Genomic DNA, 21,680 nt, shown 5'->3' with positions numbered 1-21,680 from the left:
ATTGTGTTTTATCATCATAATATATCTTAAGATAAGGAAAACTACAGGGCTCTGGCAGCACTGATGAAAATGCTGCCTCGGTGTCTGGAGTTGAATCGCACTTTGTGTCGTGCTCCTTGACACTGGAGCCGTGCAGATTCGTGACAGCACAAGCTGTTGATAAACCTGCTGTTTGACTGAGTGATAGTCGGACTGCCAGTGAAAGATCAGGTCTTCCTCACATGCCGAAATAGGTTTTTTGCTTTAAGTTAGTTTAGAACACGAACTGGACAGCAAACTTTTCTGCTGTTTTTTCTTCTTCAGGGAAGCATATTTGCATATCCTTTCCTGTTGTAAAAAGCTATCATGGGGAAGTCTGAGGCGTTTAGAGGGTAGCCCAATGGTCTGCCTGTTAAGCGGTGAAACCTGAAGAGCAACTTTGCTGATCCTACTCGAGAAAGGACTTTCGAATAAGACGGAAGGACTTATTTTTCTTTCCTTTACACGGCATGCCTCCTCCTTACAGGTTATGTCACCCTGTGATTTGTGTTTGTGGTTAGGAAAAGAAAACATAACAGTCTATTGGCTTGTTTGATATGATGAGCTTACTTTTTATTTTTGTCCCATTAAAATAAGAAACGAACGCATGACTATAGTAACAATGCAAGGATTGCTTCGCAATTACATGGGGACTTTTTAAACTTGAGGACATCCTTTCTTATTATGTCTCTTTAAGGTACACCTCAAATAGTCCAGTTGTATTGAAAAATACACTTTTGAATCAGAGCTGTGGAAAAGTAATATGCACTATTTTCACTTTGCTGAAAAGCTACTGCTGCAGAAGTACTCTGTATATACTTTCCACCTGTATACAGTGTAGTTGTCTACCAATTTAAGCCTTGATGACGTTAAGGGTTTACTCGTTGTAAGCATCAAAAAAGCATGTAGGGTCTTATTTCAGTGAAGACTTGCATTTCATTGCTGGGTTTGCATTAGTTAATCGATTCCTAATAAGATTCCTAGGTAATGCTAAGAATCTTAATCTTCAGGTGGCTTATTAAGCTGAAGCATCAATTTTCAGGAATATGTTGAGCTGTCAAACTTAGAATGGTGAAATGAGCTGCTCATATATTAAAATCCATGGCACTAAGGTGCTCCCAAAGATGTGAAGGGGAAAGAACACAGCATGTTGTGGAGATAAGCAAAAAGAAAACCACCAAAAAATACACTGAGCAGAAATTAGGTGTAGCTTAAGGGGAGTGATAAAACACAGTCGGGGTTAATGTAAAAACTAATCTCCAGGTCGCCTACCCAGAAGGGTAGCGGGAACCTTCAGATGTTTCTAAATCTCCCTGTGGGAAGCACTTAAGTAGAGAATCTCTTTAAGTTTGAAATGCAATTTTTTTTTGGGAATGCTCAATAAGGTTTAAACCCATGTAGGTCACCCACCCAGAAAGGTGACCGAAACATTCGCTGGGCAATAAAGCAGCCCTACCTGGGGCTTCTTCCTCCTCCACTGCAGTTGGAAACTATCTGTTTTAGTTGATGTTCACACAAAATGTATGTTTTTAATAAGCCATTGTAGGATGTTTAGTGTTTTCCACAGGAGCAGTAGAGATGCAGGTAGATGGTTGCGCACCCATGTTTTCTTTAAAGAATTATTAAATGTTATGTTTCAAGAGGTGTCCCTTTGCATGTTTAAGTGGGGCTATATGTTAAAAATAAACAGGGCAATAATGAGCTGCATCTTTCGGATATTTCTGTTCTGCTGGTTGGATTCAGCATAAAGATTTTGCTCAGCAGCCACCGGGGGTTTGTTGCAGGAGCGCATCAAGCATATTTCCACACTCTTTGGGTTCTGCTTAGGGTGGACACCCCTCCCCCTGACCAGGAGGACCACTGCAGCAGTGCTAAACAGCTAACCCTCATATTTCCCTGGTTTAAAGGGAAACATGAGGGTTAGCGGTGTAGCAGGCACACAACTTTTAAATTAAGAGCAAGGCGATCGTCCACTAGTAAATCAATAGAGGAGCGTGTCACTCGTGGTGCAACACTCATTTTCTCTCGGAGACCTCCTCTAGTTTAAATTGTGGCATGCTCGAGGGATAAAGACCAACTGTAAAAAAACGATTGTTCTGTTGCTCGTCAAATAAACGGAATTCATATTAATTCCAAAGTAAATTGTGTGAATGCAGTCCATTCAAATTTCAACGCTAATTACTGACTGATCATTTAAATATTGTGGGGCTTCAGCGTGTTTGTCCAAATCATCCTGACTGTTATTTACACATTATATTGCCGACTGAGTCACCTTGGTAACTATTATTAGTAGTTGGGCCGATAGGAACGACATCACCCTATGCCACATCAAGCCAACTGTGTACAGAGCTGATGTTCACAGGCACAAATTAACAAAAACATCAAATACTGCTAATGTGTGACTTTTTTGTTTTTGTTTTTTCCCCCATGGTGCACTACTCTCTTGTCAGTATGTGCCTGTGGCTTCAGGCCAGTGTCGCTTGTTTTCATTTGTATGACTGAGTGGGCGTGTCAGCACCACAGGCAGTAGCAGCCATCTTCAATCCTACCGCTCACCTAACGGGTTTCTCTCTTCCTCTTTCTGGCCTCGGTGTCTAGGAGACTACCAACTCCTGGGTGTATTGGTAGTGTTCAAGAGTGCTAAAATGTGCTTTTCACCAACCTCTGGATGTGCTGGCTGATGTCTCGTGTGGCGTAATTGGTGGAGATGAGAAGCAGGTGTGGCACTGGATCGCTAAAATCCTCTGAGAAAGTATTTTCAGCAGTTTAATTCATTCAGTTCCTTGCCCCAAAATTAATAAAAAAATTTATATTTTGTGATCTTAGATCGTTTTGCCCAGAAATTTTCTTGTCCATTTCTCTAAATGGTTGCGGTTTTTATAAACACACGGCTGCAAATGATTGCAGCCCCAGCTTTACATGTTTCGTGGGCAGCTAATTTTGAACATCTTGAAATCATCATAGTTCTTATAAAACACCATATTAAAACTTTTACAGTTGCAGTGCCACTCAAATGAGTGGAAAACAGCCCACTCGCACGTTTTCTCTTCACATACAACAGTACGTTTCCTATATTTCTTTGTTTCATCAGTTCAGAGGTTTTCTTTGATCATCATACCTAATTAAAAGGGAGCAGATTGTCATATTGGTCTTTTAAACAAGATTTAAATGTATAATTAACATAATAAAAATAATTGGTACAGAATACATTAACAACACACAAACAGTGTTTTGTCAGAGGTCATACAAGATGTTAGTAAGTATCGTGCTCTCACTATGTACCTATAATTTTTATACAAAAAACTTTGGCGTATATTCAAATAGAAATCTTTTAGAAACAAGTTCTGTCACTCTGCAGCCATGTTGGTAACACCTTGGGGCAGTTATTTAGAAATAATAAGAATAAGCCTCTAGGTGTTGTGTGCCATGGGTTTTATGATAACAATGTTACAAAGGAAATGGCAAGAATAAGCAGCCGAATGAACCCATTGTATGTTCTTTGGCCAGTTTTTTGAGTGTGTGCAGTAAATAATTTTTCCCATACACCCCTGTTAAGGTCTTCCCTTTGCATTGCTCACACTCTAAAGCCCCTTTTCCGTTAGTACCTACTCAGATTGACTCGGATCGGCCGGTTTTCCATTATGATCTAGTACTACCTAACCACATGCGTGGTTGTCGTCATTGCAAAGTGTTCGAGCGTACTGCGCCATAATTAATATGCGACATGAACGCTACAAAAAAGGTGGACGTTGAGGCAAGAATATACCTGCAGCTCGGTCTGTGGTGGGGTTTTTTTTGGGTTTTTTTTTTCCCTTCTTGGTACATATTTCCCTCGTTGCCGGGTTTCAAAATTGGCAGTTTTAACTTTCGTGAACTTAGATACTGAGTAGACTCTAATGGAGAAGGGCCCTTGTCCACTAGTAACTACTTGGGTTGACTTGGCACAGCTTGAATTATTTTTTAGGATTTTCCATTAGGTGATGGTACCAGATACTTTTGTAGTGCCTACTCAGCTGGAGTTCCAAGTGATCTGAAAATTTTATGTCAACAGACTGCATACCACGGATTGGCAGAGGTGCCATTTGATGAGTCTTGAGAGTGTCTCCTTCACGGAAATCAAAACCGCCATTTTTAAAAACCCGGAAACGAGCACAAAAAATACTGACAAAAAGCCGAGCAGCAGGTACACCATTACTTCAACATTCTGCTTTATTGTGGCGTTTGTTTGTTTGTTTTTTTTTGTTCTTTTGTGCCTGTCCCGTTTGGCTCTTTTGCCATCAGAATTGTTGTCTAAAGGCAAAGAAAGACGCCCAACGGATTTACTTTACCAAATTGACCATCCCAGCCTTGCCATAATGGTCCATTTGATTCACCTTTTATTGTTTATTTTATTTTCACTTACTGAATATGGGACAGACTTGACTGGGGGAAAGAAGGGGAGAAAGAAAGAGGGAAAGAGAAACAGCTGAGAAGAGGGACGGGGGAGAAGGGCAAAAGACAAAAACCAACAGAATGAGCAGAAAAATAAAAAAAAGGGAAAAAAAATGCATATATCAATCACCTGGGTCACCTGCTGAGAAAGAAAAAAGAAAACAAGCAGAAGAGAACAAGAGTAATAGAATAAACAACATCACAATGATATATGGGAATATGACAGTAAATATTAAATATTAAACATTATTGTGCAGCACATAAGATCAACAGAACACAGTGTGCTTTGAGGTAGGAGCCAAAAAGGGTGTAGTTTGTGGGTGTGATCACCCGTGTGTACACCTGTGAGCATGGACGCGTTTGTTTTTTGTTTTTTTAAAAAGGTTCCTTCATGTAATGATCTGCTAGAGGGTGTGGGGGGGGCCACAGCCCCGTCCTCCAGGGCATGAAGCAGGTATGGAGGAGATCAAAACTCCAGACATCCAGAGGCCCCCAGAACACAAGAGACCAAGGAAGACCAACAGAGGGGCAGCCGCGCCACTGTCCCAGAAAGAGCTGAGGAGAGTCCCAGATGAGGGCTCACTCAGCAGCCGCGGAGCAGAAGCCAGGGGGAGTTGCAGTGACGCGCCCGTGAGCTCCGCCGGCAGCCAGCCGTGCCTGAGTGACCGAGCCCCAGGCCGAGAGGCCGGGGGCACCCCACCTCCGAAGTGGCCCGAGCAAGCTCCAGGCCCCGATAAGCGGCCGCCAAGGAGTGAGCCGGTGTGTACCTGGACGCCCACCCCCGGACACAAAGAACCACCAACGCACCGATGTCTGAGGGAGTCCGCCACTGGCAGGGGAAGTGGTGGTAGGGGGAGATATTGTGGCGTTTGTGTCACATACAGATAACGTCATGGGACTTTCGGCTGTGTTGCTATAATGACCCCATGGACATTAGGTGGTAAATGATTGTAATGGAAAACAACCAATACCGGTTTGAGTTTTGTCCAACCTCCTCGCTTTGAGCCAAGTAGGAACTAGTAGACAAAGGCTATATGTGGGATGTCCAAGGCAGCAAGCTGAACTGAACAATGGGCTTTGGCTAAAATTTTCATTTTATTTTATTTTGTTTTATTTTTTAGTCAATGTGTGTGAAGAAGGCAAAATTGCTCCATTTTCCTCATTTATAAAATCTTGATTTCATTGTTGGTTTATGTCATTTTTTTATTTTATTTTATGTTTGTATTTATTTTTAAAGAGCTGTAGTGGCTTCATAGTGTAGTGGTTTACACAATTCCCTAACATCCGTCATTCAATTCTGCGAGGAGAGACGGATCCCTTTGCAAAAGGCATCCAACGCTACCCGCTGTGGTGACACCTTGTGTTATCTTTTAGTAGCTTTTTTATTAAGGCAGTATTCGCATGTTGTGGTTGCCAGTGCCGCAGCATACACGATACATTTGTCGTCAAACTTGGTGCACTCCAAAGTTTCCTCCCTTTCAGGAGGTTACCTACCTTAAAGGAGGAACTATAGGAAAAGCAGCTTTTCATATCAATGGTCACTAAGTCATAAAAACTGCATTTAGCGAATTATCTGATAATAGAGAAAATTGATAAATGCCAGATAAAAAGTTTGGTAACTGAATAAAAATAAATCTAGAACCTCCTGCAGTTTATACTTCCACTCCACATGTGCAGTTTCACAACGCAACTTTAATTTACAACAAGTCCAACAAAATTGAGGCCTCTCATCAGAGTGTTTGAACAAATGCCATGCTAATTGATGGTGTATGGACAAAGAACAAAGCACAAACGCAGGTCGGTTCCTGCCACAGAACATTGGCTGAAAAGGCACGCAGTGATTGCTGCTACAGTTTAAGTTACCGCAAGAAACTTGTTAACTTGTTGGCGAACTTGGGTTCTAATTCACTCACATGTTGCCTGCATATCTAGATTAGATTAGATTAGGTTAGATAGAACTTTATTAATCCCTCGGGTGGGTTCCTCTGGGAAATTCGATTTCCAAAAAAAAGCACAGCACCGACAGAAGTTAGAGTTACAGAATATTTTATATACACACACACACACACACACACACACATATATATATATATATATATATATATATATATATATATACACACAGAGATAATATAAATAAAATATACGAAGGGGATAAAGAGAATAAATAGGAATAAAAATACAAGTGAATTGCACATTTCAAGTATTGAGGTCTATTTGCACCATTGACTATTTACAAAAGTGTTGCACAAAAGGTATTTCACAGTGAGGTGAAGAGGCACTACAGCTTAGTTGTTCCCCCCTCCTTTGTCCTCCTGTTTCCCCTCCCTCTCCCCTCCAGAGAGGAGTTAAACAGTTTGATAGCGTGTGGGACAAAGGAGTTTTTAAGTCTGTTAGTTCTTGTCTTTGGGAGAAATATCTATAGCTGATATAGCTCTGCTGTTTATCCAGCGTTAGAAAGACGCCCCATATCCACATTATCATGTTGTTGTTTGACTGCTTTTTGCAGCGTGGCGTTCTTTTCGTGCTGATGTCTTTTTACTGTCTCACATTTTCATTTTTTTCAGAAAAGTCGTCTTTCCTTGTTTCGGCCTTACATGCGTTAGGCACATAACCATGTTGGCTTGGAGTGATTGTGTAGATAACAGCTGAACACATTTTACAGTCTTTACTTCACCCCCTCTGCAATTAAAACAACAATCTTGTGACTTTACTGATTTTGGAAATTATTGCACTTAAATGAAAGGGGGACAAATGCCCACACAGCTTTGAGCCATCTAACGCGAGCTTGCCTGTGATTACCTGTTTTCCAGAAATTGTAATCTCTTCGCAAGAACTAATGACACTGTCTGTATGTCCTGATTTCTAATAAGCATTTCTATTGTGCTATATTCCTTTTTTGATGAGAGGGGACGCTTCAGATCCAGCTCAATTTCTACAACAGATGCTGGAACCATCTTAGCTGGATGCAGCTGCTGTTTATATGACCCAACACATTGGTATAAGTCAAATTTGTTAAGTTTGCAATTAAAACCGTTTTTGGCTATTTTCTCTTTTTCATAAAATGAAGCTGCCAGTAGGGCAGGGCAGTATGACCAAAAATATTTATCACGATATATATTTGAAAATTTGCGATAACGATATAACTGACGATATAATTGACGTGAGAGAAAAAATACTTTACAACTCCACAACTTTATTACTGCAAAAAAACCCATCAATGTATTTTCACTTAAACAAACAGCTGTTTTTTATGTGCATTAAAGCTAAATAAAAATTTAACAGTGAAAATGCTAATTCCTTGCTGACCGTTTAACCAAAAGGCATTTCCAGTGGAATTTGGCCGACATATCCTGAGCATAACCATGTATAATATCCACAAAACTTAAAAAGAGGTTACACACACACACACACACACACACACACACACACAATATGGTAATACAGTGGGGCAAAAAAGTATTTAGTCAGCCACCGATTGTGCAAGTTCCCCCATCTAAAATGATGACAGAGGTCAGTAATTTGCACCAGAGGTACACTTCAACTGTGAGAGACAGAATGTGAAAAAAAAATCCATGAATCCACATGGTAGGATTTGTAAAGAATTTATTTGTAAATTAGGGTGGAAAATAAGTATTTGGTCAATAACAAAAATACAACTCAATACTTTGTAACATAACCTTTGTTGGCAATAACAGAGGTCAAACGTTTACTATAGGTCTTTACCAGGTTTGCACACACAGTAGCTGGTATTTTGGCCCATTCCTCCATGCAGATCTTCTCGAGAGCAGTGATGTTTTGGGGCTGTCGCCGAGCAACACGGACTTTCATCTCCCGCCTCAGATTTTCTATGGGGTTGAGGTCTGGAGACTGGCTAGGCCACTCCAGGACTTTCAAATGCTTCTTACGGAGACACTCCTTTGTTGCCCGGGCGGTGTGTTTTGGATCATTGTCATGTTGGAAGACCCAGCCTCGTTTCATCTTCAAAGTTCTCACTGATGGAAGGAGGTTTTGGCTCAAAATCTCACGATACATGGCCCCATTCATTCTGTCCTTAACACGGATCAGTCGTCCTGTCCCCTTGGCAGAAAAACAGCCCCATAGCATGATGTTTCCACCCCCATGCTTCACAGTAGGTATGGTGTTCTTGGGATGCAACTCAGTATTCTTCTTCCTCCAAACACGACGAGTTGAGTTTATACCAAAAAGTTCTACTTTGGTTTCATCTGACCACATGACATTCTCCCAATCCTCTGCTGTATCATCCATGTGCTCTCTGGCAAACTTCAGACGGGCCTGGACATGCACTGGCTTCAGCAGCGGAACACGTCTGGCACTGCGGGATTTGATTCCCTGCCGTTGTAGTGTGTTACTGATGGTGACCTTTGTTACTTTGGTCCCAGCTCTCTGCAGGTCATTCACCAGGTCCCCCCGTGTGGTTCTGGGATCTTTGCTCACCGTTCTCATGATCATTTTGACCCCACGGGATGAGATCTTGCGTGGAGCCCCAGATCGAGGGAGATTATCAGTGGTCTTGTATGTCTTCCATTTTCTGATGATTGCTCCCACAGTTGATTTTTTCACACCAAGCTGCTTGCCTATTGTAGATTCACTTTTCCCAGTCTGGTGCAGGTCTACAATACTTTTCCTGGTGTCCTTCGAAAGCTCTTTGGTCTTGGCCATGGCGGAGTTTGGAGTCTGACTGTTTGAGGCTGTGGACAGGTGTCTTTTATACAGATGATGGGTTCAAAACAGGTGCCATTCATACAGGTAACGAGTGGGGGACAGAAAAGCTTCTTACAGAAGACGTTACAGGTCTGTGAGAGCCAGAGATTTTCCTTGTTTGAGGTGACCAAATACTTATTTTCCACCCTGATTTACGAATAAATTCTTTACAAATCCTACCATGTGGATTCATGGATTTTTTTTTTCACATTCTGTCTCTCACAGTTGAAGTGTACCTCTGGTGCAAATTACTGACCTCTGTCATCATTTTAAGTGGGGGAACTTGCACAATCGGTGGCTGACTAAATATTTTTTTGCCCCACTGTATTATGTTGAAGCACGGCACGTATTACTCCACGAGGCTCCTAACTACGGTAGCCATAATTCAATTGTCACAGCCAGTTATTATGAATACAGAATTTGTGAAAAGACGAAATGATTAAAAAAAATAATTCCCCTGCTGTCATGCAAAAACACCCCTTTTGCTTTACAGTGGGATGAAAATGGAGCCTTTGGGGAACAAGATCTTTCTAGAGGAAGTAAAGTTCACAAGTTTATAGTAGGGAAACCTGTTAAAGGATAATTAACAGTTGATTTTGTCTCCATTTCACTCATGGTCTCTTCATTGGTTTGTTTTCGGCAGCATGAAATACTTTGCTTTTAGCGTTGGCTCTCTGTTACACAACCTGTGGCTGCAGTACATGTTTTAAGAGGCATACAAGTCCATCCATCCATCCATTTTCTTAACCGCCTATCCCACCTGTCTGCGGCCAAATTATATTCATTTAATTAGGATGTTTTTCAAACACTTGCCATACGTAAAGCCTTTCTAATGGTTATAGGGGAGCTTGTGTCCTTGTGCTTTCATCTGGTTTGCAGTGCAAATTAATTACTTAATTACACTTAATTACTTTGATTTTCTCCATACACGTTTATCCAGGTTTCTTATAAATCTAATGTTGCTTTAGTACTGCTGTAATTGCTCAGATTTTTTTTTCTTCCTTTGTTGTTAGGAGAAACTGAAGCACTTTACAACTGTCTGCTACCAGATGAAGAGAAATTAAAGATTTTAATGTGACTGCTGAAAACCTTTTGGGTGAATTATAGCCGATCGTAGTCTGTCGTCTCCAGAGAGAATAGTGTGGGATGGTGGGATTCTCTGAATAGTGGTTACTACCATTTCCCACTACTTGGCATGTAGTAGTAGTAGTCTGCTTCAGACCGTACTTTTTATTTTTTGGATATGGTCATCATATTGAAGGTCTTAAGCGAGGCCTGGGTGCTTGCTCTTTGCCTACACCTAGTTCACATAGTTTTCTTGGTCCACCAAGTCTTATTCCTCTAACCTTAAGCTTACCTCCGGTATTTTATTTAATGTTTGTGACTAGAATATTTAAGCTTTTTGTAGTATCTGCCACATATCATTGAGGAACAGGTTTGATTATACTCCAGTCGTAATTACCTAGTGGCCCTAGACATTGAGCCAGGCGTGCGTGCGGGTGTGGTTGTGGTGCTAGTAAAATGTTTATTGGCTGGCGTTCACAGCCACGCTCACGCCCCTACGTTAAGGACCTTGGCATAAATGCGATTTGGACTATAACCTTCATTAATGTTATCTGTGTGTTGAGTATTCATGTTTACTCATTCTTTGCACCACGAGTGCTCTGAGTTTCAGAGCAAAAGCTCCCCTCTGTATGATTTTATTTTTTTGTACTCAGTGTTACTGTAAGGTCACAGCTGGGGCTGTGTTACTTTATTATTTTACTTTTAAGTTTGCTGTGTGTGAATGTAAACATTGCAGACATGCAAGAGTTCATCTGCAGTTTAATTATTTTCTCTGTTCAGCCTGATTGTTTCTAAACTGAAGGTTAGTCGGTGTGAAATTTCAGAAATGCCCGCTAATTGTCTAAAGTATTCACTCACCTATACAAATCATGGAATTCAGGTGTTCCAATCACTTCCATGGCCACAGTTTTAAAGTCAAGCACCTCGACATGTAGACTACATCTACAAACATATGTGGAAGAATGGATTTCTCAGTGAATTCCAGTGTGGTACCATGATGGGATACCACCTGTGCAACAGTTCAGTGATGAAGTTTTCTCACTACTAGATATTCCACAGTCGGCTGTTAGTGGTATTATAATAAAGTGGAAGCGATTGGGAATGACGGCAACTCAGCCACAAAGTGGTAGTCACATAAAATCAGAGAGCGGGGTTACTGGATGCTGAGGTGCATAGTGTGCACAGGTTGCCAGATTTCTGCAGAGTCAGTTTCTACAGACCTCCAAACTTCATATTTGGAAGAATGGCCATCCAAACCTTACATCACCAGTACAATGCTGAGCGGCAGATGCTGTGAGTAAAGCATGCTGCAGATGATCCGACTATGTAATAATGGAAATGGGGCTTTAGTTTCCAGTAAAAGGAACTCTTATCGCCTCAAAGACATTTTTGACAATTTTATGCTCCCACCTTTGTGGGAACATTTTGGGGATGACCCATTTCTGTTCCAGCATGACTCCTCAGCAGCACATGATGCAAGGTCCAAAAAGACTTGATTGAACATGTTTGGTGTGGAAGAACTTTACTGGCCTGTACTGATTCCTCATGGATCACCTTTGGGATGAATTAGAGCAGAGACTAGGAGCTAGGCCTTCTCATCCAACATGAACATCTGTTCAAATGCACCTCTGGAGATTGGTCTAAAATTCCTAAAAAACACACGCATAAGTTGAAGTTGTGAAAACCCCCTCAAAGGACTCTACATATGCTTAAAAAGGAAAAATGATTAGGTTATTGTTTTGTATTTTTATGGCTCCATAGTCTAGTGATTTTCACGTGCTTCTAACAAGCAAAAGATCCCCTGATCACTCCCAGGAGGGAGACATCAATCTCTTGAGGGTTGTGTCACAAAAGGCATTCGGTGGAAAAATCTGCCAAATGAAAATATGTTGAGCCACCCACTCTGGTAGCCCCTTCTGATTAAGAGAGCAGCTAAAAGTACCTTTTATTGTTCAGTAACTTCCATGAAGACATTGATTCACTCTAAACCACTATGTACTTTCCCCCCATTGTTTTCTGAATGAATGAATATATAAATAAATAAACGAAACATTGCTGATTTCCTTTTTTTTTTAGTTTTTTTTTTACCTGTCCCGTTTGGCTCTTTTGCCATCAGAATTGTTGTCTAAAGGCAAAGAAAGATGCCCAACGGATTTACTTTACCAAATTGACCATCCCAGCCTTGCCGTAATGGTCCATTTGATTCACCTTTTATTGTTTATTTTATTTTCACTTACTGAATACGGGACAGACTTGACTGGGGGAAAGAAATTGCTGATTTCCAATAAAACCTTGGACGATAATGGACGATATTTCTAATGTAAAAGAACAGAGCTTCTATACAGCAGGGCTTGCAAAATTTCAAAATCACTGGTAGCCCTTCGGGCAGGCACTCTTCGGTTTTTGGTAGCCCAAAATAAATTTAAGTAGCCCGAATAAAAAAAGAGATAATTTTTATTGTATAATATTGTAAAGGAAACAAAACATCAATCAAAAAAAATTTGTTAAAACACAAATTACAACAACTGTATAAAAATGGCAATCATCAACTCAAATATCTGGTTTTAAAAGTTTCTGTGAACTTGTAAGAACTGTGTGGAACAGGGGTGGGCAATCCCAGGCCTCGAGGGCCGGTGTCCTACAGGTTTTAGATCTCACCTTGGGTCAACACACCTGAATCACATGATTAGTTCATTACCAGGCCTCTGGAGAACTTCAGGACATGTTGAGGAGCTAATTTAGCCATTTAAATCAGCTGTGTTGGTTCAAGGACACATCTAAAACCTGCAGGGACACCAGCCCTCGAGGCCTGGAGTTGCCCACCCCTGGTGTAGAACTTGAATCAGTCTGTGTCAGATTCTGAATCTGAAACTTCCACTGAAGTCACGGATGAGAAAATGCCACTCGACGTTGAGGGCATAGCATCTCCTTCATCGGCTTTCTCTTCCTGTGCATTGCCCTCCATTTCACTGCTCTTTGTTCTTGTCGGGGTTTTATGATCCAGGTGTCTTGAACCTTTCAAGAAAACATCCAGAAATGAATAGACTTGTCAGGGCAAAAAGATTCAACTGTTTCCCCATTAATGGAGAGTTGCATGCAGTCATTTAGTGTTTCAGGGTGTAGAGAGGTACGATGTGTTGTCTTCACTCAGTTCATGCAAGAATATCCTCTCTCACAGATGGCTGTTGATGGAATAAGTGTCAGCATTAATTTCACCACCGCTCTTTATACACAGTTTGTGCGATTGCAAAATGAAAGTGAAAGCAAAAAACAAGCGAAAATTCAAACGTGATTTCAATACATCACATATTGAAAGAGGATCATTGATGCTAATGACATAATTACCCAGCTAAATTTGCAAAAGAATGCAAAAGCACTGACACATTTTTCCTTCCTATGATAGCCCGACGGGCAGGGCTGAGATAGATTTTAGTAGCCCGACTGGAAAAAACGCTAGCCCCGGAACGTCGGGCTAGCGGTTTTGCGTGCCCTGTACAGTCAGCTAATAACTAACTGGTAGCTTATTGACTAATTCTTGTTTTCCTTTCTCTCTTCTTTAGATCTTGTCTCACTGTTTGACCTGGAAAATGACCTTCCTGATGAGCTCATACCCAATGGAGACTTGGTAATGGGAATGTCCTCTAATGGTGGCCCAGGTGCTGGTCCTGGTCTTAACTCAGTGGTTCCTGATGCTGCTGCGAAGCACAAGCAGCTGTCTGAGCTCTTGCGACCGGGAAGCTCAAACAATTTAGGAGGTGGCCTGCCACAAGGAAGCATGGTGGGAAACCAGCTAGGTGGTGTGCATGGTAAAAATACACTAGGGCAGGGATCCCCCAATCACCAGTCTCCCCAGGGCCAGAAGGGAGGTCCAGGACAAGGCAATGGAAGTGCAGGCATGGGCTTCAGCCAGCCTATGGGCCAGGTTCATGGTGGCATGAGCCAGACAGGACAAGTGATTAATGGGGCTATGGGACCAGCAGGGCGAGGGAGACCTGGTCTTGGCATGCAGTACCAGGGCCAGCCCATGCAGGGGACACAAGTGGGTGCTGGAGCTGGAAGCAGTGTGGTGGGAGATGCACTCACACAAGGAGGGCCACAGATGGGTGCGCACAACACGATGAGTGCACAGCAAGCAGGAAACATGAATAAGGTAAGGTTTGAAACTCTGCTCAGCTAACTTGAATACCATATTTTTCAGATCATAAGGCCCGTTAAGCGAAACAAAACAACCAGATAAGTCAAGCTTTACTCAGCTCATTTTTCTTGCTTCCTCCACTTCCGTACCATTGATTCATTAATGTTGAATTCTCTCGCAGCTGCTCTGTTCACATGTTTTTGCAGTATATTAATGACTAACCTCGTGTTGTGAATGGATTATTTTAGCTGTTCTCCTGACTGAAGTTTGGTCTGTTTACAGCATCCTGCCATGCGATTGCATTTGTCGCTAACCCTCACATTAACTTTTGAGTGGAAAAAAGTTATCATTCATCCTCCAGCTTCACTATCTATATAACGATATGTATCAGATGACGATATAAAAACGTCTATCGTTTCATTTTACGCTATTGTTTGTTTCGTGGTGTCGCAAAATAAACTGTTTATGGCAATATTTGCCACTACAATGACCAATTGTAGTGGCAAATATTAATTTCCTAAAGTTCTCTCTTTCTCTTATATTTAATATAACCACACTACGGACGGACAAGTGCCTGTTTTTATGCGTTGTCGTTAGCAACAACGACAGTAAAACATCGCGTGTCCGCTTGTTTATTTTCCACATAAACCTTTCACAATAAAGCTCAAGATCCTGTTGAGACTTTTCAAAATAAACTGAACCATGTGAAAGATTATGCAGTGTTTACGGATGAGAAGCAAAAAAAGAGCCGTCAGGTGCTAAAAAATAAACCTTAGACTCAAACGTTAGAACAGGCTTTTCCCCGCAGCACCCTGTGTAATAAATACTCACAAAGAAAACGGCGGACGTTACAGCGTATGTCTAAAAATGTATAGCTTCATGCATCGGTTAAAACACTCGAATCCAGGTACATGACGTGCAGCTGGAAACACTTCACGCAAGTCGAGCTGCCCGAGATTCACTTGAATTTACAGAAAATGATAAATTTTTGTGATTTATATCGTTATCAGTAGGGCTGCTCAATTAATCGAATTTTAATCACGATTACGATCTGGGCTTTCAACGATCATTAAAAATGACTGAGCTGATTATTAGCCCCTCCCTCATTTATCCGCAACACCTTAAAGGCCGGTCCGTGAAAATATTGTCGGGCATAAACCGGTCCGTGGCGCAAAAAAGGTTGGAGACCGCTGATTAAGAGGACCCGAGGGAAGCTCGGAAAGCTAAGCAGAAGTTATTTGGAGAGGAGAGTGACTGCCGTTGGCTGAAAAGAGAGGTAAAAAAAAACTTCAGTGGTGTTGCACACTATTTTATATTATTTTTTAAAGTCATTGTTAACCCTTTAAAGCCGGTCAGAGCAGCACGCTCCGTTTTGTGTAACTATTTTTTAAATCCCTGTAGAACCTGAACCGTGTAAGCTAGCGCAATAATTTGTTTTGCATATAAAACCGGAGGAGTTGTACTTACATCTTATGCCATCAGCTTGTCCTCGGTCACGGTTTCCTTCCACATAAAGCTTTGCAAAAATTGCATAAAAAGCGCTTGCAGGAACAAAAACATAATATTCCAGAAACACGCTTTGCCGATCCGATCAGCTGTTCGTAACACTTCCCACAGTGAAACAGACGCATGTCCGCCTTTTCCTGGCCGAAACCGGAAGTGACGTCATTTTCGCGGAAATTGTAGTTTTTTACTTGTAGGCCTTAAAAGCCTATACTGGTCATGTTTGACTTTTCTGAATAGTTGCTGGGATGCTTAGAACTCGAATTGCACTGCTGGAAATAGTTTATTTTGATGCACATGCTGTTTTCTTTGCAAATTTGCATCATAAGATTGTTTTTTCGTTTTTCCTGCAGTATATAAAAATTGGTGTATCTCCAAAATAAAACTATGAAGACACTCAAAATAAGTTTCCTGTTATTGTAAACTATTTTTTGCAACTTTTTTGTATTTAAAGCTTTGAGGGATAAGCCTCTTAAATTTCTCCAAGTAGAAATGTAAAAAATACAAAAAACGATTTTCAATTTATTTGTAGTTTATTGCACCTTTTTTGCAATTAATGTACTTACTATGGACTTAATGCATACATATTAGTAAAATATGGGCTATAACAGTTGTATAGCAACTTGAAATGCTCCCACAAATGGCACTACAGCATGTAAAAATATAATATAAGCTCTGGCGGACTTGGTTCTATAGTAGGTCTTAAAGGGTTAAATAAATATCGTCAAATAATCGAGATCTCAATTTCAGTGAAAATAATTGTGATTATCATTTTTGCCATAATCGAGCAGCCCTAGTTATCAGGACGATAGACGTCCTATTTCAGGATATGAGATTTTGGTCATATCGCACAGCCCTAACTGTGTTTATGTTATGCTAACATAGCTGTGTTGCTAGCGATCATGCAGCACATCATTATATACCAGCTAGTCCAAGTCCAACCCTACAAACGTAACTGCTGTTTAGTTTTCTGTCTTCATTTATGCTGGAAGTGACAGCAGAGCTGTACGTTTTAATTTTTTCAGAAATCTCTGTCAGAACATGCTAAATCATGTTTGGGTAGAAACTAGCGAGCTAACTTCCTGCTAACTTCTAACTCGGTTAAATTTAGCAAATTCTGTTTTCATGGATGGCTGAATGTTAAACTTTATTGTTCCACCTGGTAAAGCAGCAACGCTGATCATTTTATTAAAGATCAAAGAATTTAGACCGTTTTTATCTCTCAATGATGTTGCAGTGTTCGTTTGACTTTGGGACCTGAAGCAGAGTTTACACCCACACTGTTGATTTTTGAGAAAATTAAAGGATTTTAAGTGCGCCTTATAGTGCAAAAAATACAAGTACATACATTCTGAATAGGAATTCGTTGACACAACCAGGGCAAATGTGACGAGACCTGAAAATTGTGTCATCGTACTTCTACAAAGCGAGTCAAAGTTTGTGAATGAAAAATAATTTCCATGATGTGCTGCTGGTGCAGTTGGTTGTGATAATCTTTACTTTCACAGACTTTGAAGTGCTCATTGTGAGAACATGTCTTTCCTTTTGTCTGAGAGCTTTGCGGTTTGACAGGAAACCAGGGTTAAACCAGCAGGCTAGTTCTCACTAAGATTATTTGAACAGACATTGCCACATGAAAAAAAGCCCCTCCTTTCCTCATATAGACACATACGCAGTAATATAGGACTGTTTGTGTTATTTCATTGTTTAACAACGTGCATTGCTTTGAATCTCCCTTATATATTATGTCATTTGTACGAAACTGAAACTGTCACCTTTTGATCGTACTGAGACACCATGATTATGTTTGAGGTGAGGAAATGGGGTAAGAAGAATAGGTCGATTTGAACCAGCTTGTGAGCAGTATGACATGCGATCAAGAAGTTTTGTGATTCGATTTGTAAAAAGGAAAACGTACTGTACCTTATTTCAATATGGCTGCTGTCCTCGCCATAGTTGTCTACTTGTGGACCGAGTGTAGTCTGATCAAATTGTTGTGATTTTTGTGAGGAAAAAGGTTAATTTAAAGTAAGATTTTTTTTTTTAAAATTATTTTTGTTTCTTTTGTTTGGGCAGATATAGCTAACACAATTTTTAAATATGGAGCAATTTTTTTTTTATCTTTTTGACCAAACAATTCATGTGAGCTGCAAGTAACATAGCATGATTATTTGAATTTTTTTTGAAAGAATTAAATTGAATTGCCATCATACAGTAAAGTGGCAATAGACAAAAAAACCTCCACTTTAAAATAATCAGTTAATTTTAGTACAGCATTTTTACATCTCTGATAAACGTTTATTAATCAGACTGTAAATACTTAAAGAAGATAAGAAAATTAGATCCACTGAGAATGAGGGGAAAGAGTCGGTGCTTCGTAAGGCCGCTTTTATGCTCAACACACTCAGCACTGCTGTTTCGGAGTCACTTTAAGTAGCCATGCACCGCTGCCGCTATTGCTAGGTTGACAATATGTCAAGTGTAGAAGCTAAGAGATTAACAGGTTACACATAAGGAGATTTTGACTTCTCAAATCAATGCTTCCGGTTTTGACCTCTTCTCTTCCTAAATCAGCGGTGATGTGGCAGTATTTGTCTCCAGGTGTGTGCGAAGCCACCACTTTTATTATGGTGTCTTTCCTCAACTTTGCTCGACTTGCAAACAAAACTTGTTAGCGCTGAAATGGAAGAAGTTGAAATGTGAAACAAAGCGTTTCTGGACCCTTTAAAAAAACGTTTTCTGCAGAAGTTCTCATGTTTTCCAATTGTTGCTGCAATCTCCCACTAAGCCATCTGGAAATCTTTGTACTCCTATCGTTGAAATTCATGTAGAGACCAAACGGCTCACGCTCTCGTGTCTCCAGCCCAGCTGTGCTGCGCGGGCCAGCTTACAAGCTAAAACAACACCAAAGCGCACTGCACGGAACAACAGAAGCTGTCACGTCATTTTTGGCGCGTGCCACCGTTTGCAGGCAATAACTGCCTGTAATACGTACAGATCATCAAGTGGGGGAATCCATGTGGGAGGCAGAATGTGTGAATGAGAGAGCGGCAGCAGGAAAGCATCTGTGTCTCTCTGTGTGGAGAAGGGGGAGGGGGAGGGGCAGGCAGCAGTGCAGTGCTCTGCTCAGCTGTTGTGCAAGCTTTGTGTTGTCACCTCCCTTTTTTTTTTCCTGGGCAAGCCCTGCCCAGCAGCGAAAGCAAAGCAGACTGCTGCTTTGGCCACCACAGAACAGCGTCAAGCAGAAGCAGCAGAACGGTTCAAGTTGAGGGTATCAAAGGGAACAAAAAGCTAATGTCGGCTGTGGTAATAAATGGTGGTCGGAGCTCTTGATAAGGAAGTATCTGTATGTGTGGCCTTAATGTTGTGTGATCAAGTCTGTAAATTTTGCTCCTGGTGAAGCCTGCCAAGACGCGGGAGATGATTGAAACTGAAATTTCATCAAAAAAAAAAAAAAGGAAATATGTAATTTTAAGAAATTGAAATAAGCTTCTGGAACACTCTTTTAAGAAGATGTCACACTTGCTGGCTAATAAACGAGTGTTATGTACCTTGAGCTAATTTTCCAATACGCACACAACTTTGGTAACATAGATACTGAAGAGTATTTGTAACCACATGCTTTTGTTCTTGCAGGTGGCACATTAAATTGTCATTTTAATTAGTTCTACTTTCACTTGTTTTCTACAAAACACGTTGTCTGGGCGGCAGTGTTAATCGAAGCTTCAGATTCATTAGTTGTAGTTAGATTACTATAACTTATGGACACATCAGGATTTTCCAAATCTGCTGCCAACACGTCTCACCAAAAGTTTCCTTCGTTGGCTGGGAAAGCAGGACGGTCTTTCGGTCTCTTCATCCATCTTCATTTTGTTTGGGATCATTTTCTGTGGACGATGGCGCAAATAAATATGGCCAACCGTTTAAAATCAAATGACTGATTGTCCACATAGTGGTATGTGGAGTAATCACTGGTGGGGGAAGGGGTTTAACCAAGAGGAAATGCTGAACTGTGTGTGTCAGTGATTAGTTCGGCTCGCGAGTTTTCATGCAAGGCAGCTAATTTCTGTTTACCTTCAGTCAGACGGAGGACAAATGATTCGTATAAAAATCTGCTGGTTTGAAAAACTGCATGGAGCCCATGCTAGCTCCTTCACACAACAGCATTTACAGCTTTTTTTGTGTCATTCCCTGTTTCCCTGTGTCTCCCCACAGTGGAAGTGAAACATGTGGAGTAGAGTCATAAAGCCAAACACATGGTTGAATTAAACTGGAATTATCCTTTAATGTGACTTTTCTTTACTGGGAAACACTGATGAGAAGACTGACCATCATTTTGTAGACTTTGAAGGATTTGTTTTTTTACCTGCGCTTTCAACATAAACAAAAACAACAACGAAACTTTATAACAAGCGGCAGCAGCAGTGCTCCTTTTCTTGAAAGGAGAGTGCTTGAATTTGTTCTGTGTGTTCGTTATCAGATTAACCTCCTACGGTGCCCAGTAGGAAAACTCTTCTTGGGCTCCTGTTGACCTTCATTGGATTTGCAGTGTATGTTACAGTCTGTCCCATTTGCAATGAGACACAAGTGAGTGGAGCGGTAAAGGAGCTGTCCACTATGAGGGTATGCTGCACGATAGGTCTTCTAACTAGCCTGCATCCTGTTACTCACTGTAGATGCCGATCCCAGGAGCTCCATTTAGCCAGCAGTATGGCCAGCCTGGGGTGCAACAGATGGGGGCAGCGGGGGTCAACGCCCAACAACTGCAGAACAAGACAGCGATTTCCAACAACCTTCCTCAGTTCCCTGCTGATTTGAAGGGAGCTGGGAGTGTGCCAAACATGGTGAGTGTCCGTCCGTTGTTTAAAAAAATAATAAACGAGGGTAAACGTCCCAGGCTTTAGTTTAAAGTTAGTTTCTGTCCTTGCTGCTACACATTAAATTCTTATTTTAGCTTTTTTACTCTGACACAACTTACTGAGCCCTTCCTGAACTTGTACCTGTTGGCCTGGTTTCAGCTTTTTTTCCACTGTCATCTTCCTGTTGTGGAGATGAGCACCAGGAGCTAAACTTCAGCAAGTCTGTTTCAGCGTACTTACAGGGAAAGTGACTCAGTCCTAGTAGAGCTGTTGCTTTTGACTGGTCAACCACAGCTGTCTGTTGTTGATCATCAAACAGATGTGACGTTGCATCTGGTTTTGTAGGTCAAGCAGGGACAGTAAAAACAGTGTTTGATAAACCGCGTGGTCTGCCTTACAATGCATTTCGTTGCACTTATGGTTATTGAGCATTTCATGTTCTCCACTGTCTTCTGCATTGCTTTGCACTTTGAGTATGTCAACACCATGAACCAAGTTTAGTTGCAGGAAGTCCCCGGGCTTCGCTGTTGCCTTTTTAAAAAATGCATCCAAATGGTTTAAAGCGCACCTCTTCTAACTTGGTGCTATCCACCCACCCTAATGCGTACTGTGGCTAATTGGGACTTCATAGATGGACCTCTCACTACTGCCACTGGTAAGAGAGGGAGAGAAACATAACAGGAAGTTTATTTCATGCTTCCAGCATGATGGCATAGTAGCATAAGTTTGTTCTCATTGAGCAATGTATGTTAGTCAACCCTTATTACTGACCATAAGTGGACAGCAACCAGGATAAGAGGTTAAACTGTGTGAAATGGTATTTGGAGGGTTCTTTGTTTTTAAACATCTTTGTAGATCTTACAGTCTTTTATAAGATTTTTGGCAGTGTTGGCATGGTAGTTTGTGAGGTCGGGGATGGAGGATGGAACAAAATTTGTTTTCTT

At 41.1% G+C, this 21,680-nt stretch overlaps 1 protein-coding gene across 2 annotated transcripts in view; it reads left to right on the top strand.

The window, feature by feature from the left end:
* Positions 1–21,680, top strand: part of crebbpb (CREB binding lysine acetyltransferase b) — a 44,278-nt gene that overhangs the window by 1,233 nt on the left and 21,365 nt on the right. For both annotated transcript variants that reach the window (XM_076883202.1, XM_076883201.1), the window contains exons 2-3: positions 13,800–14,389; positions 20,554–20,721. In XM_076883202.1, coding sequence (XP_076739317.1) covers positions 13,800–14,389; positions 20,554–20,721 — 758 coding nt within the window. The remainder of the gene's footprint in view (positions 1–13,799; positions 14,390–20,553; positions 20,722–21,680) is intronic.

The sequence above is a fragment of the Maylandia zebra genome, linkage group LG4, assembly GCF_041146795.1.
Source record: "Maylandia zebra isolate NMK-2024a linkage group LG4, Mzebra_GT3a, whole genome shotgun sequence".
Taxonomy (NCBI): Eukaryota; Metazoa; Chordata; class Actinopteri; order Cichliformes; family Cichlidae; genus Maylandia; species Maylandia zebra.
Note: the sequence above shows the minus strand (reverse complement) of the source record. Positions and strands in the feature narration are given on the sequence as shown.